This window comes from Calidris pugnax, unplaced genomic scaffold, assembly GCF_001431845.1.
Source record: "Calidris pugnax isolate Ruff unplaced genomic scaffold, ASM143184v1 scaffold82, whole genome shotgun sequence".
In the NCBI taxonomy this organism is placed as follows: Eukaryota; Metazoa; Chordata; class Aves; order Charadriiformes; family Scolopacidae; genus Calidris; species Calidris pugnax.
The window spans coordinates 3,986,611-4,013,209 of NW_015090833.1; the positions used below are offsets into that span (position 1 = coordinate 3,986,611).

Sequence of the window (26,599 nt, forward strand, 5' to 3'; positions counted from 1 at the left end):
CGCCTGATTGGCGCCGCGCCTCTCTCTTCTCTCCCGGCAGCCAATCGCGCCCGGCGAGGAGCTGTTGGTGTGGTACAATGGGGAGGACGACCCGGAGATAGCCGCCGCTATTGAGGAAGAGCGAGCCAGCGCCCGGAGCCGGCGGCACTCCCCGAAAGCCAAGAAAGGTAAGGGCACCGCCGCCCCCCGGGCTCCCCGCCGGGCACGGCGGGGGGGGCGCGGAGCGGGGCGACCCGCCAACTTCTGCCGGGTGGGCGGCGGCGGCCGCCGTGACCTTCTCCGGAGGGAGGGAAGGGAGGGCCGGGGGGCGGCGAGGCGAGACATGGAAGTTGTGGCGTCTCGCCGAGCCCGACTGGAAAAAGTTGGCCGGGGCGGCGTGAGAGGCGCCGGGCTGGTTCTGCACAGCGGCGGGGAGGGGAAGAACGTCTCGGCGGGGGCGGGAAGGGCCGCGGTGAGGGGCCGGGGCGGCCTCCGCGAACCAGAAAGTTTGTGTGGGTGGGTGCGGCGGGGATTGCTCCCGGGCAGCGCTAACAAGTGAGGTGTCGCCCAGGAACGGGCTTCTCTTGGGCGCCAGCGTGATTTGGGTTGGTTTGGGGTTTTTTTTGTTTGGTTTTTTTGTTTTGTTTTGTTTTTTTTTTTTTTTTTTTTTTTTTTTTTTTTTTTTTTTTTTTTTTTTTTTTTTTTTTTTTTTTTTTTTTTTTTTTTTTTTTTTTTTTTTTTTTAACTTTAGCCGAGCGCTGGTGCAAATAGAAAATTAAAGCTTTTGTTACTTCCTGCGGTTTTTAATTTCTCGTTATTTTTAGGGTGCTGGCGAGTCTTGTTGCTTATGAAATGTTGCAGGCAGCGCGAGTGACTGCTTTTGGCTGACTTTGGCGGAGGAGGAAAGGATGGGAGAAGGATTTCGGGGGGGGTGTACATACAGGCGTTAGTCTCTACGTAAATATGTATGTCAAACCAGACATCCATTATTTTTTCCATGATTAATTCAGTAGCAGTATTTTTTAGAGTGCATGTGTCTCCACAGATGGCCTTATATAACTGACATTTTGACTACCTTTTTAGGCCAAAATCGCAATAGAAGCTATCGCTTACAGGGAGTAAATATAAAAAGGAAGTATTTACAGCTGTAGCACGAGATTATAAATTCTTTTTGTCTGTGAATTTGTAGATTTTGGGATTTTCTGAAGGTGACAAACAAAGTAAACAAGAAAAGGAGATATTTTTAAATGGCATCATTGTGAAATATTTTAACTTAAAATTTATGGCCTGACCTTACTTGTAGTACAGTTGACTGTGGAACTCACGAGCTCATATATTTGGGACAACAGTTCTTACATAGGTTTTTGTGGGTTTTGGTTTTGTTTTGTTTTTTTTTTTAATTTTATAAGAGGCTGGGAAAAAAGTGGTGCAGCACAATTGGTTATTCTTTTGGACATTAATTTGTAGGTTAAGCTAATACAAACTGAAATTCAAGCACTGATTTGTATTTTGCTACCTGTAATGAAAAACATATTTAGCACATATATAAGCAAAGCTTGGGAAATTAGAGGCTGTATTAGGCTTTTTCCTAAATGTGCATTATCTTAGCAAATAAAATTTGTGTGCCTGTGATTTACCTGAAAGGCTAGAAAAACAACTTGAAATAATTTGATTATATTATAAATCAGAAAAGCCAGACAGAATAATTTCTAAGGTAATTTTTCGTGGCATAGAAGTTTTATTTGCATTCATAAAGCTATAGATAAAAATATCAGTAAACTAATTTGGTGGTTAATGGGGTTTGGTTTTGTGCTGTTTTATAGGTTTAAAGTTTTAACTGTTACGGGTTTTACAGATTTCAGACTGTCATAATTAGGAACAATAGGTCTTTTATAAATATAAACTTTGTATCAAGGGTCACAAATATTAAAAAGAAGAAAAACCAAGAACCAACCCCAAATACAATGTAGATGAAGCATTTGAATATAATAATAATATAGAATAATTTATCTATGGAATTAAACTCCTGTTTTATGAAGCAAAAGGACCAAATTCTAAGTAGTTGCTTTGAATTGTTATGATTTAAAGTTTCAGCATCTATGCTGTAAAAGATAAGGCAAGTCATAGTATGTACTTTATTCTTTTCTAATGCATGCATATTTTGAAATTCTATCGTTCTATTTTTAGTAGGTTCCATTGGAATTATTTTTACTCTTCTGCATTTACTCTCAGTTATTTTTGTATTTGTAGTAACATCTGCTAATATTTGCAATTAACAGCAATTTTCTTATAAGAAGCATAATACTTTTCTGCTGATCTGATAGCAGTAGCTGCAATTAGGATTCCAAAATGGTTTCTACTGGTATCCCTTCTTTTGCAGATCCAGCTACGTCTCTTGGATTTGGAAGTTTCTTAGCCCTGGGGTTGAGTTTTTATGTGAAAATAAAGGAAACTGTGTGATGAGCAGGGTTAAAAAAATAATTAAAAGAAATTATAAAATTCAAACTATATGGTAAAGTTGGGAGGAGAAGGATGTTGCAAGTTAACTTTATGCATGTGAAGTCAGTACAAGGTAATCTTTTAGATGAAGTGCCGGTTTAAGAAACTTGCTAGAGAGTAATTGCTCCAGAGGGTTGTGAAATTTGAATTTATTAGCTACCTAAACAGATCAATTAATTCTTTTTTTTAATAAACTTTATTTTGGCCTGTGTTGCAGGTTGTCATCTTACACATTGAGGAGAAAATAGAACTAAGTATGAACTGCCAAAGTTTAAACAACTGTGAATGAGTGTGTCCTTTAGAAACAGAGTTTCCAGAAAGAGAAACTGACAGTTTAATGCCTTAGAAATGACTAGACAAGACTTTATTTGAGAAATGTATTATAATTTAGTTATTCAAAACATGAAGTTGTTAAATAGCTTATAATTATTCTGTATTCAGTAAAACAAATATCCTTTTGAATTTTTAATGCATCTTAGGCCTTGTCCTTGGAGAGTTAAGATACATATCATTTGACAAACACTCCTGTTTCTGCAATTTATTTAGTGAACTCTAATTATATCAGAGAAGGTGACTGTTTCACAAGTATTAGAAATGTGATGGGTTTTGCTCAGTCAAGGCTTTCGTTATTGTAAAACTTTTCATATTGCAGGAGGAATACTCTTTATTTCTGAATAAACCCTCACAGGCTGTCAATTTGGACTGTGCTACCATAAGAGGTAGGCTGTACTAAATTTGTAAAGTTGAGATGGCATTTAAGAATCAGCAGCTGACCAAACCTAGGGCAGACACAAAATAGAGATTGAACTGTTTTCCTTGACCTTGATCTGACCTCTCTTTGCAAGCGATTACTGACACAAGGTTTGTAATCTCCTTTAGAGCATATTTAGGATGGCACCTGGCATTCTCTGCCATGTACCCGTCTTCTCCCATGTGTTTGCAGAAGGTGGGATCTTGGTTATGCCTCAGTCGTGTTTCTCAAAGCTCGCCTGTTCTTTACTTGCATAACTTCTTCAGCAGTTCCATGTCTTGCACGTTTTTATTCTTGCAGTCTGCATTCAAAATGCTTTACATCTCCCAGATGTTAATGTTCAGTGGTTACTGCCTGGCTTGGTTGTAGGTTTTCAGGGCTGGAATAAATCTTTTACATCTTTCTTCTACCGTGCACAAGCAGCTTAGGAGTCCTTGAGGAAAAAGAGGCAGTTCCTACTAATTTATTTTTATGCATTGAAACATTGCATGTTGTTGCTAAGGTGATGAGCGCGTTTGAGATTTAAGAAGAAATTTAGTGGAATAAAAGGTTATAGGGAGGAGGGGAATAGAACTCCCCAAAAAAGAAAACAACTTGGTGAACTCAAGTATCATCAAAGATTTTTATCAGAGCCAAGCCCTCTTATCTTTGACACGGTTTTTATGTGGTTAAGAGCCAGCAGCTGCCAGTGCATGGTCAACAACTAGTAGAAAAATGATCTAATAGATTCTTTGTTGCTTTTTCATTTTCTGAAATGTCATTTATTTGTTAAGTGTTTATCATCTGCTTCTCCCAAGTTTTAGTTAAGGTGCGTCTGTTCTGCCTGCCAGGCTTATAGGAAAATTTGTTCAAATCAAATGCATTAACACAAGATTTTTCATTAATACCCATTCTAAGGAAAAAGAGAACAGCTTGGCTTTTGCTTTACAGTTAAACTCATGTGTCTCATTCCCTCTAATGAAGAGGGATGGTGTGGACATCTTTTTCTCTCATCAGGGTATTTCCTCCTTTATATTTGACAGCAGTAATATGTAGCAGTAGTAAGCAGTAATATCGAAGATTAGTGTTTCCTTCAAGAAGATCTCTTTTGGCGTCCCTGGCCTCAGACTTGGTCTTCCTTTCAAAAGTAACTTTTCACTAACTAAATAAAGTATTTAAGGAAAAAAAAGGTGGTCACACATAAAAAGTATGCAGTGGTTTTGTCAGGCTATAATCGGATTTAAGGTGCTAAGTAGGCTCCAGAGTGTAATCAAAGAATGCTAATATCATCCAGGCAGTTTCTGTCATCAGTTATGTGGCAGATCAAAAGTTTGTTCTCAGAGGAAGAAAGATACTGAAGATACACAGTTTGCTCTGCTCTACGTCCTTGTGAATAATACCTTTTAAAAAAACCCTTTTTTTTTTGGAGGGGAGAAAAGGGCAACGTTTTACTTCTCCTGTGCTTATTTATATCTCTGTGGTAGTGGTTCCATGCTGTGCTGTTCAGCTGTATTTGTGTCTTAGCCGTGTTCCACTTAGCACTTTATCTAGGCAACAAACCCCAGTGGCATAATTCGTACTATTGTCTGGAATGAATGCTGCATGTGCCTCTTTCTCTCTCCAAAGTTGGGCTGTCAGGAGGGGGGAAAAAGAGTCTGTAATTTCATTTTACCCAAAGCACACGCTGCGTAAGGCAACTTGAGTTGTCTGTCATGAAACCAAATGACCTCTTAAAAAAACCCACTTGTGTCACCTCTTAAAATAGAGTCCTCTATTGTAGTGGGGGCAAAACACCTGAATCAAGTTCATCTATGTCTTGGACAGCCCCTGGTAATTTTTTTTTTTTAATTGTAGTACAGTTTGAAAGTCTCAAACCATTGCTAATAAATCTTTTAAAACTTTACTACCTTAAATGGTTCTACTGCTATCGTGATCTTGCTATTTCTCATAGTTCTTATCAGATTTCAGGGAGAGCATAAACTATGGGGTAACTCTTAGTAAATAATACTGTCCCAGAGATAGTGTGAGATTAAGGTAGATGAATTATGACTCAATTACCATCTGTTACAAATAATTATTATGCCTTGTTTTATATTAGTCTGAATGCAAAGTGCAACTTCAGGCTTCTGCTTCACAGATTCTAGCTAAATGCTGTCATCATAAAAGCTGCACTGGATTTTCTTTCGTCTATAACTGTGACTATTCCTGAAACAGTGTCAAATTGCTGCTGCAGAAAAGGGAAATATTAAGATGAAATAAGCAGGCTAAATTGTGTGGTAGTAGAAATCCTTGTAGTTTTTGTTAATAGACATTCTTACTTAGTTCCAGATAATTCCAAGCTGTACTTGAGTCACATAAATATCCATCCTGTTTACAAAAGGTGGGCCTTGGATTGCCATCTGGATGTCATCACAAATGGAAATCATGGCCAAATGGTGCCCTGGTGTTTTGTTTTTCAAGTTACGTGAATTTCCTAGTTAGACTTGTACTTCGAATAAGTTTAAAAGCTTATTTCCCAACAGAAAAGAGCTTGTGAGAAAAAAGGTGTATTAATTGCAGTGTAGTTTATATAGGCAGATATTAAAATTGTACATTTGTAGCAAGGATGATGTGAAATGATATTGTTATCTCAGCTCTATTTCCAGTAGGTTTGATTAAAAACTTCGGAACTCAAGGCTTTGAAATTTCCTAGCTAATGACTGGGAAAAGATAAGGAAAGAAGGAGAAGGTCAACATGATCATCTCGAACAAAACCTTAAAATGATATTTACTTTGATTTCCCAAAAGCACACAGATCTACTGGAAGAATTACATTCTTCCAGTTAAAAAGGTGCATTTGGGATATCAAGGGACCTGTACCTCTCATGGCAGCTTCTGTCTGGTGAATATCTAATCTATTTAAGGTCTTCTAACTAGCGGAAATTTTCTTTTATCCCTCATAAACGGGGCCCTTTGAATAGGGGACTTGTATTACTTTAAATTCCCATCTTCACTTCTACAGCAACGCCCCCAGTTCCTGTGATAGCTGCTGCTCTGAGCTTTCCTGAACAGCACAGTGAAATTGGTATGATTCATTCCAGCCTTGCTCCTGCCTACGGGTTTAAGAGTAGGAGAAGATAAGCCTTCATTTCAGAGGTAAAAAAAAAAATTTACTGTACATAAAAAAAAAAAAAAATTCAGCGCTAAATTGCATGTGTTGACTCCTTAAACTCCATATTTCTAAGTATAAACCTTTGGAAATACGAAGCTTTAGGACATTCAGATATTTCCTAAGTTCTTAAAAAATATCAGTGTTTCTGCTTTGGTCAGGTTGTATCATATTTTTGTGAACACTGGGAAACTTGTTTACTTCTGTGCTGTAATTACAAGGTTAGGGAAGGCTGTAAGGTTTGTTTTCTTCTTCAGAAGGCTCAGATGTACTATTGTGTATACACTCCTTTTAAAAATTTCCGCGTGTGCAGCTGGGAATGGCAGTCCACAGGCAGTGGCGGTGCAGGACTGGCTGTTACTGGGGTATCAGGGTATGGACTGGTACGAGCAGCGGGACCAGGAATTGTTCTGTTGGTAGTATGGCAGCCCCCAGTTTGTCTGGGCTGGCATCTGACTGAAATCAATACTTTCTATAAGAAGACTTTAGTGAAAGGCCTGAAGGTGATGAGGAAAGCAGTGTAAGGACTCGGTGCTCATTATCAGATCTTTGTTAAAAAAGCACTACAAGCACCTTGCATACTCTCTGTTACTTGTATCTCTGTTTTTCTGTCCTTAACTTAAAATACCGATATGGCCTTCCTGATGGTAACAAGTTGGCATATTTCTAGCTATTAACTTACTTCTGGTTACAGCAAATGTATGTATTTGTCTAACACAATAAAAATATTATTCTTGGGGTATTTGGTTATTCAAATTCTAAAGCCTTCCATATTTTTCGTTATGCTTTTCTAGCCACACTTCTATACTATTTTTTCAAGTTAGAAAAAAATCTAGACCACAGTTGTAGTATTTCCAAACAAATTTGCTAATCCTGTCTGCATTTACATAACCTACAGTGGGAAGTGCAATAAGGCACCAAACAGCTTGCCAGTTTTAATAATATTTAATAATATTTTTTTTCCTATTGGTCACGGCTAGCTTTAAAACAATGGGTGACCTGGAAGAAAAGAAGCTTGGTATTCCACTCTTAATGTTTTTTAATTAAGATAATCTGTCTTGAAATTACTCTCCTCCTTTCTTAGGAAAATACTTCTTTATTTTTTCTGAAAAGAAATTTAAAAGTTACTAATTTTCTATTGAAATATTACTTTCCTTGCAGAAATACTGTATTGGCATTTTCTTTGAATGTTCTCTTCTGAATCACAGAACTGTTCAAATGCTTCTGCTTCGAAGATGCAGAGAAGATTTGATTGCAGTTTTAGGGAAGAGCTTTGAGATAAATAGATTTGGAGGTTATGTTCAAAAATAGGAAGCAGATGAACTCCTACAGAATAGGAGAATAGATGCTCTTTTCTGGAGTGAAACAAGTGCTTTTCTTTTTTTATTCCCTTAAGTGACCTGTTTTGTGACTTGGAACAGTCCTGTTGCTTATAGCGTATTAGCAGCAACTCAATGAGTTACCGTCTACCTTACCTGTAATAAAGTGTGTGGGTTTGCTGCCTTACTTAAATCTGGATGACTTTTATTCATGTGGATAATCCTTTCTTAAATTCTTTTGCATTGTCTCAGGTTAAGTTCACTGTTGCTCTTCCTATGGTTTCCTTACCCTCCTGTGCAATCTCTTCTCTAGCCTGAATTGTTTCTTAATTTAGTGAAGACTCTTAAGTTGTTCTTGTAATGAGAATCTTCCATATCTTAATCACTTTACTGCCTTTCTCTAGGTGCTTTCTGTTTGTCCTTCATCCTTTCAAACCCATTTGAACAATGCTGTTAATATTGATTCTGTGTCATTAATGGTACTAAACTTTATTAGTGCTTGTTTTTATTACAATTTACTATAGTTTTGCATCGACCACTTATTTTACTTGAATTGTTTACAGGGAATGTCTTACACTGAGGGCCTGTCTACAGATGCCCGGTGTAATTTATTATGCACTGATAAACAAGCACATTTAACTTGAGTATGTGCATACAGAGTTTTGATGGCTGCTTTTTGATGGGAAGAGATGTAGAGTCCTTCTTTGTGGCTGTGAGCTGGCTTCTTTAATTGTGAGATCTCCTTATTTTGTAAGACAGTTTGTTTGTAAAGTCTCTGTGAAGATTCTTGTGTCACAGGATTACGAAACTGCAAAATATCAAAGTAATTTTATATTCCACTTATTGACTATCTTGTACATTTTCCAAATGAACAAAAAAGAAAACCCATTGACAGACTAGAGTGTATTTAATTTTCTTAATCTGTCAAACCTTCAAATTTATTTTGTTTTTCCTGCCAAGAGCCTTACACAGATTGACAGGGATGACTTTGTTCTGAAGAATTCTCACTGGCCTATGCTTGCTGTGTCAAGTTCCTCACAGAAATGTTATAGCAGTGTAAGTTTTTCCTTGGGTTTAACAGTTATTGAAATAAGACTCGCTACTATTTCAACATTTGTAGCTAAGAAATTAGATAATGTCTGACCATCAGATACTGACTAGCAAATATTTACTTAGCTTTTATAAACTTTTTCCCCTGGACTAGGCAAGCACAATATTTATTTGGATCACCAGTGCATGTAAGTTACTTAGGATGAAATCTTCAGGAACACTTAGGAGCTTTCCAGGGTTGCTCTTAAGAGTTAATTTTGTTGTCACACTTTCTTTCTGAATTCTGCAAGAGCATTTGATAGACTATGATTAATGCTTTAGAACTTCAAAGAGGCAGTGTTATTAGTATGATGATTGACATGAAGTTACTCTAGTGAGAGTATTATAATAGCTGAATATCTATCATCTTGATTGTTGTTATTTTGCAGCAGCAAATGCCATGGAAGTGGGTAGTCAGCTATACAGATATTTCAGCTTGCATTGAGAGCCGGATGCCTCGCTTGAGCCTAGTCAAATATATGAATATTGTTTTATTTGGCAATCTATAAGATACAATTTGATCGTTGAATGGAAAAGACCTAGTGTTTCTGAAAGTGATTTGATTCAAATAAATTTTGGTAAATTTCCTCCTGCATCACCACTGTTCAGAGGCAAGTCCCCAGCAAACTTCCTTACCTTGCTGCCAGTAAAGTTGGGAACTGTCTAGGTAGTGCGTTCTGGTGTGAAGCAGCTCAGCTGCAAGGGTGGCTGATCTCTCTTTAGCACTGTTTGCATCAGAACGTTAAAATACACACCTTTACCACAGAGTCATACTCTTGAAAGAAAAGGTGTGTGATTCTGCTGCCAAGTATTGGAGTTGTCTTGGGCTTTTACCAAGGAGTTAGGTCATACTAAGTTTCAGTGAGTTGAGTGAAAAATTGACTTCCTGCAAAGTGTTCCATTTCAAGGTGCAGGTGAAGAGCACAGAGTCCAGTGTTGCAGATCTTGCGGACCCTTTTCAGGGGTTGCAAAAGCCAAGTGGACTTTGGGCAGAAACTTTGCTCACAGCTACCAAATCCTTAACTGTTCAGTGTCAGCCTCCAGTCTCCCTGCTCTCCTATACCTGAGCTGTTTTTTCTGGTTGCTTGCCTGCAAACGGAAATGTCCAAGTTACTTTTCAGTGACGTTTTATTTTTGTATTCTGTTTTAGTTTTCATTTTATGCTATGAAAAGATGTGTGCAAAAAACACTTGTGCAACTTAAAGTCAAATTTGATCTAAACAGGTTAATCTTGAATGCAGCAGTTAACTGAGCAGAAGACAAATACATTTGTGCTCCGACTGGGATTTGTTATCACTTCATTTGAAAAATGGAGGAAGTTGCCATTCCCTATAGTGACTTTATGAGCCTATTGACCTTTCTTGATTTCATAAATTAGGCAGATACCAGTTTGCCGTTGTTTGGTTTGGGCCAGACTGTAAATTTAGTAACTTTGGTTGTTCTCTCATGAGCACCAACTGTTGCTGTTGTCCTGTTGTACTCCCCTCCACAGCTTGAGAAATGCACTGGCCGGGCAACTGGAGTGTCAGAGGTAAGAGTTCCTTTAGAAGTATAGTTCAGTATATCTTCTCTTATCAGAGAAGACTGAAAAGCGTTTCTCTGAGAAGTATCAATGGGCTACAGCTTCATTCATTTCAGCTCTTGGTTGCAGAGAGAAAGCTAAACAAATCTTTCACAATTTCTCAGCAGATAAAAATGATTTGGGGGCTATATTGTACATTAAAATCATGAGCTGACAATGTTTACTTTCCTCCTTTATCTACTTTTATACATAAGAGAGGCCCTGCAGTGATATTCTGCCATATGACCTTGGATTGTCACTCTGAAGTTGGAAGGAGGCGAGTCTTTCCAAATTTAACAGATGCAGAGAAGCAAAGTTTTCATGCCTGCAAATGTGTTGTGACAGTAGCTGCTTATTAACAATTAAAGATGTTCGTTGCTAGGTTGAAGACTCAGTTCATAAAATGCTACAACATTTTTAATGAGGACTAAGGGAAACACTATGTATTTACTATACTAGGTAATTGGTAGTTCCATTTTTGTCATCTCTTGTTAAGTTGTTAATAGTGTTATTTTCCTTACCTTGTACAAATACGAGGACATGTCATTTGACATACAGTGTTTTCATTTCTGTTCTTAGTGTCTGAGCAAAAAGCTGGGGGAAATTAATAATGCTATGCTTGCAGTAAATAACAGCCTTTTAAGCTCTACAGAAAAAAAGAAATACTATTTAAGGCGAGCTTGCATTGCATGCCAAAACTGATACCTTGGCGCTTCTGAGTGTGATGGTGAAAGGAGGGCAATAAGGGAGTGTGTGCTCTGGGAAATAGAACTACATGTGTTTTCTAAAGTAATTTTCCCTTTTTGAAATGCAACTAATCCATTGGATCACTGCTCGTACCATTAAAAAAAGGTGTTCTTCAATAAAATTGTCTGCCATATGTGTTTGTTGTTTTTTTTTTCCCCCTCTTGAATCCCCTGAAGTAAAGGATTACTCCTGCAAGTTGTAGTGAAGAAAAATAAGAGAATAAGATGGTTAAAGGAAAAAAAGCTGGAAATGTGTGTCAGGGAGGGGAATGAAATACATTGTAAAGCAGAAGGCGGTGATTTTACTGAGAATATTTTACTGTTTTATTGGAGAAAAAATTCTCATAAATGACATGTTACAGGTACAGTTAGCAAAAGGATTTAGTTGGGTGGAAGTGAACAGCAGAGGACAAATGTAAGTGAATGTATGTAAATAAAAAGTACTGAGCTTGACCTTGTAGCAAGGATTTAATTTTGTACATGGGAGATTTAATCTGATGGTGGCAGCGCTGTCCGGATCCTGCATCTGCAAGAGGCTTTGCTCCTGTCCCCAGCCTTGGGATTGCTGTTACAGGGATCCCGGTGCCCGGTGAGACGCAAAGGCAGCCCTGTGTCCTGGGAATTGTAGCCTTCCTACAGCTGCATTCGCCGAGTAAAGCCACAGCCCGTGTCTGGACAAACGTTTGGATAAACTGCATTTTTGGTCTTGATGCAACTCCAGCTTTTCACTAACCTTTTGAGAGTCCTGTTTTGCTGGTGGGGCGAAAGCGCTCTCGAGAGCAGAACTTACCAGTGGTGTATGAAGGGTGTTAGCTTTTGGGTCTGCATGTGGACTCGAAAGTCCTTTTTTTATTATTATTTCTTTTTTTTTTTTTAAATGTCACTTATTAGTATGACCACTACTGAATTTAAACATATCCACGTTGTCAAACAGCAGAATAAAATGGCACGTAAAGTTCTAAGTAGTTACTTTTAAAGATAACTTAGCTAAAAAAAAACCCAGATATTTTTGATCTAACCCTCTCAAGTGTTTACTGATCCAAATTGGGCAATGATAAATATTTGGGTTAGTTACTACAGATAAAGGCAGGCTGATCTAATAGTGATCATTTTAAACTTTACAATACAGGTAGTCATCTGAGGCCTTTCGTTTGCATTATCTTGCAAATGATCCTGTCAAAATGCATGTTATTTCTTAATTATCTGAATATAGCTTCATTTTGGGGAGGGCTATAGTGAATGTAGAAACAGTATTTTCTGGATTCAAGTAAAAGCTTGTATTTGTAAAAGTGGAGATTTAAGTTTTGACTAGTTCTCTGTATTTACAAAATTTGGGTGCTCTATTTTTAACTGAATTGTACATAAAAACTGGCTAAATATGGGAACACCAGTTATTTCTGGAAAAATCTGTGTGCCAGCTGGCATTTCTTTTGCTGCTTCTTTTGTTTTAATACTTTGCAAAATAAAAGCTGATGGAATATAACTATAGAGAAGAATGTTTATCGTATGTTCTGTAATGGCGTGGCTGTGTCAATGGTGGCTGTGGTTGGTATCAAGTAACGTGCTAGGAATTTGCAGTGAATGGTGGGAGGTTGTGTTATTAGGGAGGGTAGGAGGTAGAAATAAAAATTATGTTGATTGAGAAACTCTAGAGCAAGTCTGATCACATATTTGTGTACTCTGTATCTGCTACTTTAGTTTTAGAACTCTTGGCATAGAGGCAGAAATAACATTTCTAAGTAGATAGAAGCTCTATGTTTAATTATTTACACTTAATTGTTTCATCGCAGCTCTTGCCTGGGTTAAAATTGCATAGAATTAAACCCTGTGGATGTTTGTTTGCCGTACATTGTAATTGTTAGATGATATTCTGTACTACTTAAGTCATTATGGATGAGTAGTAAGTCTTACAGTCTATAAACTCAAGAGTTCCTGTGATTTACACTCAGGTTAGTCAGAAGGCGGAACATGTTAAGGATTTGAATGAGTGAGATGCTGCAAATGTGGATGGCATAGTATGGCTACCAGATATGCTGCTGTTTGTCTCCCTTTTTGTTACAGAAGGTGGTGGTACAACATTTAATTCATAAAACTTGGAGGCAACTCATATTTCAATTTTTATGGAGCGGTGTAATACCACACATTTAAGATGCCTGAGGGAAGGGATGAGGGATGCTGTCCAGAAGGACCTGGACAGGTTTGAGAGGTGGGCCCATGCAAACCTCATGAAGTTCAACCAAGCCAAGTTGCAGGGTCCTGCACCTAGGACATGGCAGTCCCAGGCACAGGTTGGGTGGAGAATGGCTGGAGAGCAGCCCTGAGGTGAAGGACTTTGGAGTGCTCGTGGATGAGAAGCTCAACACGAGCCGGCAATGTGCACTGGCAGCCCAGAGAGCCAACCACATCCTGGGCTGCATCAAAAGAAGTGTGGCCAGCAGGTTGAGAGAGGTGATTCTACCCCTCTGCTCTGCTCTCATGAGGTCCCACCTGGAGCACTGTGTCCAGCTTTGGAGTCCTCAACACAGGAAGGACATGGACCTATTGGAACTGGTCCAGCGGAGGGCCACAAAAATGGTCAGAGGGCTGGAGCACCTCTGCTATGAGAGCTGGGGTTGCTTAGCCTGGAGAAGAGAAGGCTCTGGGGAGACCTTATAATGGCCTTCCAGTACCTAAAAGGGACTGCAGGAGAGATGGGGAGGGACTTTTTATCAGGGAGCTTGGAGCAACCTGGTCTGGTGGGGGGAGGTGTCCCTGCCCAGGGCAGGGGGGTTGGAACTCGATGGTCTTTAAGGTCTCTTCCAACCCAACCCATTCTATGATTCTAAGATAGGCTTCCTGCTCATAAGGCTTTTCAGCTTAATTATCTTATTTATTTCTCTGAATTCTGTGAATAACTTTAGCTAAGCTTTTCTGGGCTCATGAAGAACTCTCTATAATGGTAATATATTCCCTTTTGCTTGGTGTGGTGTATCCTATGATACCATGCTAACATTTCTTGTACTGATTATTATATAATTTAAGAAGTTTGTGGTGGGATATAGTAACATGATCTTCAGTGCTGTCATTAAAGTGGAGACTTTGCCAAACATTGCAGAAATTTTTAAATAGCTCAGAATTTTCTTGCACTTTCCATGGCAACAAGTTCATCTGTTATGCAAATGTCATTTTAACAGTCTGTGTAAATGCATTGCTCTGTTTCTTTTCTGTAAAATGGATTTTTAGTGCTTGGTGGAAATGTATTCTAATACAGATGTAAAGCTAGGTATGTTCTGAATACAGAATACATCTGTATTCAGGTGCATTGAAATATCGTCCCAAGGCGAGTCTATATTGCAAAATTTATAATCTGGTTGGAAAATGCAGAGATTAAAACACTACTGTTTGCATGTGAAATAATGGTTAATGTGTAGGAATATGTTTATACAACAGGCAGTTTGATATTAATAGAATTGCTGTGAAGTTTGTCTTCTGTGCTTATTCTGTTCCTCCTCTTCTACTGTGTAAGCTTGAAAGTGCCTTTTTAGGGAAGAGGAGATGCAAGTTCTGCAAGTTCTATGGCAGCACTTGAATATCTGAGCCCTGGGATTTGGGGAGACATCCTGGGGGTCCTGCAGGCATTTTTCTTGCCAGGACAAGAGCATTTTCCCCCAAAGCGGTTGGTGGGCAGCAGTTTCATGTTTTGCTTTGTTTTAAGTTGGAAGCTTTTGAGTTCAAAAGATGTTCCCTCTCCAGGTAATAATGTGCGTGTGTGTTCAGAAGTGCACGTCAGAGTTTTTCAGCTGGGCTTGCTCTAATCACATTTCAAAGCAATATTTAAATGCAAGTAGTTGAAAGGAATTTTGGTTTATTGTTGTGTTAACAGTAATATTATGTAAGTAATATTGGAAGTTGATGTCATAATATTCAAGTAATGTTGTTTTAATACAGCAGAATTGTTGAGGTGTTTTCTTTCAAGGTTGTAATCTTTTCCATTCCTAGCCTAATATTTATTAGCTTTGCAACTCGTCCGTACTATTTTTACTCTCTCTTTCTCCAGTAATTTGCAGTGTGACGTTTTGAACAAAGTAGTGGGATAACCTCACCTGGATCATTTAAAACTTCAGACAGCAATTTAAAAATGGTTTAATTACTGTAGGCTGTGAGATGGTGTGAGTCAAATACCCTTTGACGCGGTGATATGATGAAGGTGTAAGCCTGCAGTGCTTCACCTGCAGCCCCTACTCAAAAATGAATGAATAACCACACAGTGAACCTGCAGTGTATACTTTAAAATGTGGCTGTTGGCTTAGATCTTTAAATAAAATGTTTGCAGAACCTAGTGGGTTTGAGGTCACATTTTCAGCAATTTTTTGTAATCCCCATGATTATATAAATAATCCTCATATGCATATATCTATATATATGAGACATGTCATACCTACTAGCTTTCCCTAAATGTCAAGAGTTCTTAGTGGCTGACAGTGATTGTGAGCAGCTTTTAACACACAGGTATGGTGCCGTTTATTTACCCAAGTGGTTTATGATTTGGCTTTGCTGTCTAAGCAGGTGCTGGTAGATAATAGTAAAAGGTTTTGTAAACAAGATGGTAGAAAAAAGAAAAATAAATCAAAAAGCAAAGTGAAGACACTTAACTTATTTTCTTCGGTTAGCATTTAATATGAAGAAAATAAGTTAAAAAAATGTTCTTAGTATTCACATCATCATGATGGCTGTTTCGAATTCAATACCTTTTTTTTATGCTTAGTTATTTACTGTTTAATCCCCTTAATAGATATATAAGGTCTTTAACATTTATATGCTGCTACATTCACAGTTGGACAAGATTCTGAGAAGTCACTGCAACATGTTTCTGCATTTTTTCATGCTCCTCCAGCTAACACCACTTGGATTTAATTTTTTGGAGCCATTTATGCTGTTATTTTGGATATGGCTTTTTTGCCTGTAAAAGGCATTCATTTTTTTCTAGCCTGTCTTCCAGAACAAACAACTAGTCAGATTTTTACAGATGCTTGAAGGTTTAAGGAATTTACTTTGAAAAGCATGCCATCTGCCAGTATTCTACATAGAGGAACAGAGGAATTCTGGTGCACAGCAAATTGATTCTCAAATTGAAAATCAAGTTGCATCAGTATTTTAAAATTCATTAATCAGAGTAACGTGGAAATCGTCATGAAGTTGTCTTCTGATGAATTTTCCGTAAAGATTTTTTTAGCCTGTAGATACTTAATCTTTATTTCATTCTCTACACTCCCTTTAGCCATACCTTTTCAAGCTGGCTACGCTCATCTGTGCCCTAAGAATACTTTGCAGGTGTCTCTGTGGTAGCTTCCCCACTGTTTTTTTTTCCATGACACTTGCGATTTGGGCAGGTGTCTGTAGTACTTCTCAGTAACAGCATGGGCAGAGTATAGGGTAGATAAGTTACTTGGCTGTAGGTAGCTGTTGACTACAAATTTCAAAGGAATACCGGAAACTCATACCAGTAATTCTTTTCCCTTATTAATCCAGGATTTTTTGGGAGGCAAATGTATCTGTCTCTCATATTTCTTCTAAGTCATTAAAACAGTGTTTGAGATCAGATGTGAGTGTCCTTTTTACCTTATGATCTTAACTGTGAACATTTGGTGCTGTGCTTAAAGGTTATTAAAATAATAGCATCTTGTACAATTTAGCAATATTTAATTATAGAATTCAGCTCCAGATGTATGGCAAGACTGTGTTTAACTTCTTCCCTCCTGGCATCTGAGTATACTCATCCCATCCCACCAGAAATAACTTAGTGGTTTTACAGTTCCATTAGTATTTTGGTTAACAGCAAAAATATGAGCACAGGTAACTGTAGATCGTTTAGAGATGTCTTAGTTTGACACTTCAATAAAATGAAGTATGGGCAAATAAAGATTATTTATCTCCTTTAAATTCTCACTCTGTTGTCATCTGAACTCCTCTAAAATACGTGAGACTGCAGCATAAGTATCACCGAATTACTTGGGCATTGGCAGCAGCATGAGATCTCCTGTGCCTATTGCAATGTTTTTGTTAAATGTATCTGCTAAAAGGCAGATCATGCTTGTGCTGACCTATCTACAACATAAGTGAAGGACAGGAGAAAAAGGAACTATATTTAAAAATGTAGTTGCAACGCAAATTGATACATTCCTCTTTTGGCTACTTTCCATCTGTTTCTTTCTTTCATTTTCCTTTGCATCTTTCTTTTGCAATCCTTTTAATGCACATACACATACATTAAGTTCTGCCCTTCATTTATTCTTTTGTCATTGTTTCCATTTCACTTTCCCTGTGTTTCATTCCTGTATCTTTCTTGTTTAGACCAAGTGGAGGATCCAGCTGGCAGTAGCAGCCATGTAGGACCCTTCAGGAACCTGATGGTAAGTGCACGTGTGTACTTATACTCAGGCTTCCACCAGGTTCTGTATTCTGAGGCGTTTTCCCCCTCCTACAGGCTTCTGTTAGTTCTTGACGTCTTAAACTGTAAGAAAATTAAGGGTCAGACCTTGGGCTGCACATTGATATCCTTTATATCAGAGCAGTAAGTTGCGTTTTCACTGACAATCTGCAGGAAGAAGCTGATGCAAATCTTTCAGGTTTACATGGATTTATAAAGCACTTCTGAGAGCTCATGGAAGAAAGTCAAAGATATTAAATATCTTCAAAAGTTCCTGAAATCTAGATACATGAAAACTGGGATAGGATACCATTGAAGCTTTACTGTTACTCTATTCTTAAATTCTCTTTCTGGGCATCTATTGAACATTCAGGGCCATGAAATGGATGCATCTGGGACAGTTGTTGCTGTGCTTGAGTATAGTTGTTTCTTTTAACCTTTACCAAGAAAGCTGCAACCTAGAAAATTAACAAACTAAAGCTGGTAAAAGGAAAATATCAAAAATTGATTGGTGTCTCTAGTTGATATGTGTCAGAAATCGATCTGGCGCATCTAAAATTATGTATGTATGCAAGCAATTTTGCTCACTATTCTGAGTAAGGGCAAGTAGGTGCTAGATAAATCTTCTCTTCAAATGCGTTTATACTTAAAGGCCAAGGACTTGAACCATTTCCAGGTTGCATCGAGAGCAGGTTGCATCTTTTTTTTTTTAAGGAGTGTGGCAGGAGAACTCACAAGCGATGACCTTTTCATCAATAGCATAAAGAATATGTGACTTAAGTAATTCAAATTTGGGTACAAATTCTGCTATTCTAATGATTTCTCAGATTATAATTGTATTAAATTTTATATTCTATAAATGGATGACACTTTGAAAAACCTTTGCACGCTTTAGCACATAGGAGTGATTTTTGTTGTTCCTTTACATACTTTACCTCACACTTTAAATAGCACAATATATTTCTAGTCTTGTTATAAGAAAGAATTATTTGGGTCTTGGTTTGAAGGCTTTTACAGTAACACGTTACTGTGCTGTGAAATTCAGTGCTGCTGTAGAATTAGATGTAGAATTGCCTCGTGACTTCATCTGCAATATTATCATGCTGCACCGCCTGGTAAAATACCTTCTCTAACCATGGCCAAGTTTGAGGTGGATGAGAAGGACCTGGGGACCAATCTTCTCCTTGTTTCCAGTATCACCTGTAGATGTGAGAAATTAATCTAGAATTTTGCCATTCAAGTCAAGATACTGATGTTGGTCTTCAGATGGTGAGCAGTCTGCAAAAAAGTTGATCTCTCTTGAAGTGTCCTAGCATTTAAATATGCTTTGTTACGTCGCTCCAAAGGTGGATTGTGATGCTTGTTTGAATCTCTAGGAATGTATTGACATTTTATATTGAGGCCTTTTCCTTGAAATGGAACTGTTTGTTGGTCGTGTTACTGTACGTTTCCAGAGGGATTTCAGGTGGCTTAGCAGGTATTTCTGCAAACTTATTTTAAATCCTTCATACTTGGATCTTGGTGCTCCTGGTTTTAATTACAAACATTAGAGGTGTTGATATTATAAAATTATGTTCAAGTTGGACATTTGCTTGTCAGGTAAAGATACACTTAAACTCCTTATCCCTGTGTGAACACTAAAATACACGCTAAATCTTCTGATAATTTGCAGGTGTTTGGTATAAAGTACAATTGAATATTATATTATCAAATAAATCAGTGTTGGTTCATTATGGCAGATTTAGACACAGAGATTTTTTTTTTTATTTGAGGATACTGTGAAATAATTGTTAGTTCACTTCAGGAAGGGTGCATCTGTATTTTCCAAAGGTGACAAAAAAACAATTCTGAGTGACGATAAAAACTGTTAAAACTCGGAATAAGACAATAAAAAAAGGGATAATTACATGAAACTGAAACACACTAGAATTTGGGGAGAGCCTGTGAAGTCTGAGTTCCTTGAGAGGAAATACAGATAATTATTTAGAACAGAATAGAATGTTCAAATAATAACAGGCATTTCCTCTTAAAGCTGACCTGTCTCTGATGTGTTCTGTTGGAGGGAGTTCATACTTGAAAATTCTCAGTTTGAATAGAGGAACATTTTTAAGAGGCATTTCAGTTTCTTGGCTCAAGATGTGAAAAATATTTTCGAGGAAATAAAGGAGGAACTTGTTGACAGGGATGTGAGTTGGAAGAATGTGCCTCTAAATAAGAAATGGATTTAGGGCTATGATGCACGCTTCTGATTAGAGGGAAGGGTCAGTGTGTTAAAATGTAGCATTTTGTGTCTTAGTGGAAGCAAAGGAGGAATTTGGATTGCTGCTCCTGGACAATTCTTGTTCCTAAGAGGTGGTGTGTAGAAGTGTGATGTTTCAAAGGCAACTGGTGTCTCAACCACACTGTTGTATGTAAAATAACCGTTCTGAATGGAGAATATAGTCATAGCAATGAATTGAATTGGAAGACCTTAGTGTTTCATTTGTTATTACACAGTCTTTATCTCAATTTCTGTATATTATAGGACTGAATCTTTAAGGTTAATGGAAAAAAATAGCAGTATAACTTTGTAGTGTATTGGTAAATTAAGTTTTCATTGTCTTTACATCTTGCGCCACTGATTAGGTTTTTGCATAATGCCATTTTGCCTTAATCTTCATTGTATTCATCATCCTGTACAAGTAATACATGCTGCTTAATTTTGCTAACAGAAAGCATTAGCAAACTTCTTTGTGCTAGTGGACGTGATGTTTTACTTTGTTTTACTATTACCCAGTTCCATCTAATTTGGTTTTACTGTCTTTGCTTTGTTGGTCAAGATCATGCTGCCGTTAGTCCTCTTACAATGTTACTACTTCATTGCTTTTATTATAACTCTATTCATAAAGTCATTATTCAGAGTGTTCGTACAAGTAGAGAAGCCTCTATGTGTTTCTACTTCATGAGGTTTTTCCAGTTAACACTAAGGATTAATAGCATATGAAGAAATTTCATATTCTTCATATACTTGTATAAGATACAGTAATTTAATAGCCATATGACATTATTGGGGAACTATGATGTGAGCTGGTTAAGTCTGGCCAACACGTTTCTGTTAGTCTATTCTTGATTTGAAAGTGACTAAAATATTCAGGAGTCTCAGATTTTTAGACAATCGTTATCTTTACTTTTAATTTCTTATGGATTCTAGAGCCTTACTGCTTAGTCTGAATGCTGTCCTTCTTACTGATCTGTCATTTGTATTTCTTGGGAAAATTGGTGTGTTATACTCCAAAGATGGGTGTATTAATTCTGCCAGTCAAATATGAAAAATAAAAATTATTGAAGAGAAATAATAAACATTGGTTTTCTTTCTCCCCAGGAAAGAGAAAAACTCAGGAAGGTAAAAACAAGGGAAAGAAGGCAGCAGATACAAAGCAGAAAAAGCCTGATTTGGATTCTACTTCTGCAGATATGAGGGATTCTAAGGAGGGTAAGTTCTCAAGTATCCTATTACTTTCTTTCTAACTACCTTTTTGAATCAAAACACACTTTTGGTCATGCTTAGTGTATTCGCATGTTACGTTAGTGTAGCAAAGTGAATGTGTTTATATTGTTTGCCCAACTTTTTTATTAGTCAGGAACTTGGATATCAGAAGTACGTCATTAAGCATGCAGTTGTGACAAGAGGAAAAAACTAATGTACTGTAAGATTTAGACATATCCAAACTCCTTAGAACGGAAGACAGATAAAAGTCCTTATTGTAAAATAATGTCTTAGGAAGTTAGTTATATAGTCATTATTTCTTGCTATTTAACAGAAGTCAGTGTCAAGGGGAAAAATCCCCACCGTACTAATGCACTGCCTTGCTAAGCATGCTCTTTGTCCTAAAGATGGAGAGGAGCTTCTTGTTCTATATGTGTAACCACTTCTGCAACATTGTGTGAATTGGCAGCAAAGCTATTTTCTTCAGCAGTGGATGTATCTGACAGCAGATAGGTAAAACTAGCATGTAGAGGTGCGAATTAAGAATCCATTCACACTAGTAAATGAGATGCACGCAGACTCTGATTCAGAAGTGTAGGAAGTAGCCATTCAGGCAATGATTAATAGATCTGATACAAAGAATAGAAATTCTATTCCAGGTACAAGGTACACCTTGCCGTGTGTTACAGTACAAATCCAAATTGTTTTATTGTTAACAATTTGGGGAAAATGGTCAAAATCCAAAATTTTATCTACATGTATTGCAGTACTTTCCTGATGCTTATTTGTTGTACGAAAAGTCAGTGAAAGCTTTTTGGAGATTTCTTGAAATGTTCTGAAGTCTACCTTGAAATGTTCTGGTATTCGTCAGACAGTTTCAGGTTTCTTGGCCACAACGTTCAATCTGAAGGATCTCTGTTAAGTATAGGCAGTCGCCTACGTTTTGCTAAAGTTCCAGGAAGGAAACTTTTGAATACAGTTTTACACTCAGTGCTGAATCACAAGAGTGAGAAGTAACGGTATTGTGTTGGGTCATAAATGTTAGATATGTTGTGTTAGAGGAAAAAGTAAAAGAAAGCTGTAGTGTACTTTGAAGTGTTTGGTAAAAATGCCTCATGCTTTTCTTTTCATACTTTGTGTGTCAGGTCATAAAGAGGAAGATGAAACGCCTTCTGTTTCTGCTGTGCTGTCCCTGGAACAAACAGCTGTGATTCAGGAAATGGTAAACCAAGATGTACTTCCAAAGCTGATGATCCCCAGTCCTGCTAGTGAACTACAAATAGTGACTGAAGACAAACAAGCAGAAGCAATAAACTGTGCATCGGATGATTTAGATGATGATGAAGAGGAGGACGATGACGAAGAGGAAGATGAAGAGGATATAGAAGATACCAATATGCCTAAAGAAAATGCTGAAATGCCTTTGATATGCGAAGAAAAGTTAGACTCTATGGAAGAGCAAAAGAGTACATCAGAAGAATCTCCAGAAAGCTCTCCAAAGAAAAAACTGGTTGTGAAAATTCCAAAAGCGAGAGGTGAATCAAATGGTGATGTTCAGGAAACTTTCATGTTTCCCTGTCAGCATTGTGAGAGGAAGTTTACAACAAAGCAAGGACTTGAACGCCACATGCACATCCATATCTCTACTATTAACCATGCTTTCAAGTGTCGATACTGTGGGAAAGCCTTTGGTACTCAAATTAACAGGCGGAGACATGAGAGGCGCCATGAGGCAGGGCCAAAAAGGAAACCATTCTTAACACTAACGTCATCACAACACTTGGATAACGTTGCTGATAACCAAGTAATTGTGGATGATGGTCTTAAAGATGACCTGAACGCTTCCAATCTTGTGCAAGACTCTGCTGTCTTGGATTCTGAGAAAGTTTCCCAAGAAATGTCAAACTCCGCTTTTGCTGAAGAAAATAAGGAGCCCAAAGAATTGCATCCATGCAAATACTGCAAAAAGGTTTTTGGAACTCATACCAACATGCGGAGGCATCAGCGTAGGGTTCATGAGCGTCATCTTATTCCCAAAGGTGTCAGAAGAAAAGGATACTTTACTGAAGAGCCACCACTTCAGACAGAGCAGGCCACACCAGTGCAGAGTGTATATATCGCAAGTACAGAAATAGAAGAGGAAGGTGAAGTAGATGATGTCTATATTATGGATATTTCCAGCAATATCTCTGAAAATTTAAATTACTATATTGATGGCAAAATTCAGTCCAACAGCAGCACTAGCAATTGTGATGTGATTCAGATGGAGTCCAACTCTGCAGACTTGTATGGACTAAATTGTATAATCAGTCCAGTCACGGTGGAAATATCCTCAAATTTAAAGGTTACACAAACACATGTGAACGAACCTCCCAAGGAACCCTCGAGCAGTGGGAGCAATGAGTCCAAAAAGAGGAGAACTGCCAGCCCTCCTCTTGTACCAAAAATAAAAACTGAAATAGACCCAGAACCCATAACTCCTACTAGTTCTTTAAATGTCCCTCTTAGCATTTCAACAGAAAGCTTACCTTTTCATAAAGAAAAAGGTGTCTATTTGTCATCAAAATTAAAACAGCTTCTTCAGACACAGGACAGCACGAAGATAACTCCGCCAAGTGAAATCCCTAAACTAGGACCTTCTGTTACATCATCGCCCATTTTGCCTCCAGTATCCAGTAGATTTAAAAGAAGGACCAGTTCTCCTCCCAGTTCTCCACAGCACAGCCCAGTACTTCGAGACTTTGTCAAATCAGGTGAAGGAAAAACTGTGTGGAATGATAATATTCGGAGTTCAAAAATGCCAAAGTTGGAAAGCCACAGCAACTCACCTGCTTGGAGCCTGACTGGAAGGGAGGAAAAAGAGACTTTGAGCCCTCTTTGCTTCGAAGACTATAAAATATCAAAAGACTGGACAGCAGCTCCGACTTTCGGCAACGTGTGCAACCAGCAGCCCCTGGATTTATCTAGTGGTGTGAAACAAAGGTCTGATGTCAAAAATAAGAATCAGGTTCCCTGGGAATCTGTTTTAGATTTAAGTGTGCAGAAGAAGCCTTGCAGTGATGCTGAAATTAGGGAATATAAGGAAAATTCCATACAGCCAACCTGCAGTGGTGTTAAAAAGAAGAAGCCAACCACTTGCATGTTACAGAAGGTTCTGCTGAACGAGTACAACGGCACGGATGCAGCCACAGACAGCACGCTCGCTGTAAACAAGAGTGCGAGCCCAAGCAAAGCCCTGGAGCCTCAGGCAGAACCTAATGTGGATCCCAGTTTATCTGCATCGGCTTCTGTTGACATTCAGCCCCTTAGTTCCTCTGTCTCCCCGGTGCCACCAGCATCTGCTGCACCCTCCGTGTGCCAGCTGCCTCCTTTGTTAACACCAACCCACCATCCATCCCCACCACCCTGCCCACCTGTCTTAACAGTGGCTACATCACCTCCTCCCCTTCTTCCAACGATGCCGTTACCAATTCCCGATGTCTCTGCCAGTGCCACTAACACTTCTTCTTGCCCATCGCCGCTTTCCAACACTACTACCCAGTCCCCACTGCCAGTTCTTTCACCTACCGTGTCTCCTTCTCCATCTCCTGTTCCTTCTGTTGAACCTCTTATTTCTGCTGCATCGCCTGGTCCTCCCACGCTCTCTTCCTCATCATCTTCTTCCTCTTCCTCCTCTTTCTCCTCCTCTTCATCATCTCCATCTCCACCACCTCTTTCTGTAGTTTCTTCTGTTGTTTCCTCTGCTGATAATCTTGAAAATACTCTCCCAATAATAAAACAGGAAGAAGCTGAACATGAACAACAGAAAGCGAGAGAAGATCCTCATACTTCAAGCGAATCAGGAATAGTGCAGGAAACATTCAATAAAAGCTTTGTGTGCAATGTCTGTGAATCACCTTTTCTTTCTATTAAAGACCTAACGAAGCATTTATCCATTCATGCTGAAGAATGGCCCTTCAAATGTGAATTCTGTGTACAGCTTTTTAGGGATAAAACAGACTTGTCGGAACATCGCTTTCTGCTTCATGGTGTAGGAAATATCTTTGTTTGCTCGGTCTGTAAAAAGGAATTTGCTTTTTTGTGCAATTTGCAACAGCATCAGCGGGATCTCCATCCAGACAAAGAGTGCACACATCATGAGTTTGAAAGTGGAACTTTGAGACCCCAGAATTTTACTGACCCCAGTAAGGCCAATGTGGAGCACATGCAGAGCCTGCCAGAAGATTCTTTGGAACCTTCTAAAGAGGAGGAGGATGAAGATCTAAATGATTCCTCTGAAGAGCTTTATACTACTATAAAAATAATGGCTTCTGGAGTAAAATCTAAAGATCCAGATGTTCGTATGGGCCTCAATCAACACTACCCAAGCTTTAAACCACCTCCATTTCAGTATCACCATCGCAATCCTATGGGTATTGGGGTTACTGCAACGAACTTCACTACCCACAATATTCCACAGACTTTTACTACTGCCATTCGATGCACAAAATGTGGGAAAAGTGTTGATAACATGCCCGAGTTACACAAACACATCTTGGCCTGTGCATCTGCCAGTGATAAAAAGAGATACACACCTAAAAAAAACCCAGTACCACTGAAACAGACAGTGCAGCCTAAGAACGGCATGGTTGTCATAGCCGGGCCTGGAAAGAATGCCTTCAGACGAATGGGTCAGCCTAAAAGACTTAATTTCAATGTTGAGATGAGCAAAATGTCCTCAAATAAACTAAAAATAAGTGCATTGAAAAAGAAAAATCAGCTTGTTCAGAAAGCTATCTTGCAAAAAAAGAAATCTGCCCAGCAGAAGGCAGAATTGAAAAGTAATTCATCCGAGTCAGACCCTCACATCTGCCCCTACTGTAACAGAGAGTTTACTTACATTGGAAGTTTGAATAAGCACGCGTCATACAGCTGTCCCAAAAAACCCATCTCTCCCTCTTCTAAAAAGAATGCTTCAAAAAAAGGTGCAAGTTCTTCTTCGCCAGTGAGCAGTGATAAAGGCAACAACCAGCGCAGGCGAACGGCAGATGCGGAAATCAAAATGCAGAGCATGCAGCCGCACTTGGGTAAGACGAGAGCACGGACCTCAGGACCTGCACAAATCCAGCTTCCCTCTGCATCCTTCAAATCAAAACAAAATGTTAAGTTTGTACCTCCCATGCGATCTAAAAAGCCAAATTCGTCTTCGTCATTGAGGAACTCTAGTCCTGTAAGAGTGTCCAAAATGTCCCATGTTGATGGGAAAAAAACTAAGGTCGCTAAGAATGGTTCCTCTGGAATCTCAAGCAAAGCGTCCCGGAAATTGCACGTCAGAATGCAAAGGAATAATAAAGCTGGGTTGCCAAGTAAGGCTGCTGTGGCAAGTAAGAAAAAGGCAGACAGATTCACTGTAAAATCCAGAGAGAGGATTGGAGGACCTATTACCCGAAGCCTACAGCAGGCGGCAAACGCAGAGGCAGCAGAAAACAAAAAAGATGAAAGCAGTACAAAGCAAGAACTAAAAGATTTCAGGTAAGCATTTCATTTGAAGTTGAAACAACACAGGAAGATGTTGCTTGCTGTTTTGCCAATTTTCTTGTCTTTTTTGAGTTTCTCATACTTAAATAAAACAAAAAAGGTTGCATTTTCGAAAACATGGTTAAGTAGCTCAGTCATG

The 26,599-nt window shown here is 38.5% G+C and overlaps 1 protein-coding gene across 5 annotated transcripts in view; it reads left to right on the top strand.

Moving 5' to 3' along the window:
* The window catches only part of PRDM2 (PR domain containing 2, with ZNF domain), a 60,094-nt gene that overhangs the window by 15,930 nt on the left and 17,565 nt on the right, over positions 1 to 26,599 (top strand). For 3 of the 5 annotated variants that reach the window (XM_014941428.1, XM_014941426.1, XM_014941427.1), the window contains 3 exons: positions 41 to 167; positions 20,839 to 20,949; positions 22,089 to 26,454. In XM_014941428.1, the coding sequence (XP_014796914.1) occupies positions 41 to 167; positions 20,839 to 20,949; positions 22,089 to 26,454 (4,604 nt within the window). Of the gene's footprint in view, positions 1 to 40; positions 168 to 925; positions 945 to 17,401; positions 17,461 to 20,838; positions 20,950 to 22,088; positions 26,455 to 26,599 lie in introns of those variants that run through there. The other 2 variants (XM_014941430.1, XM_014941429.1) reach the window with 2 other exon arrangements.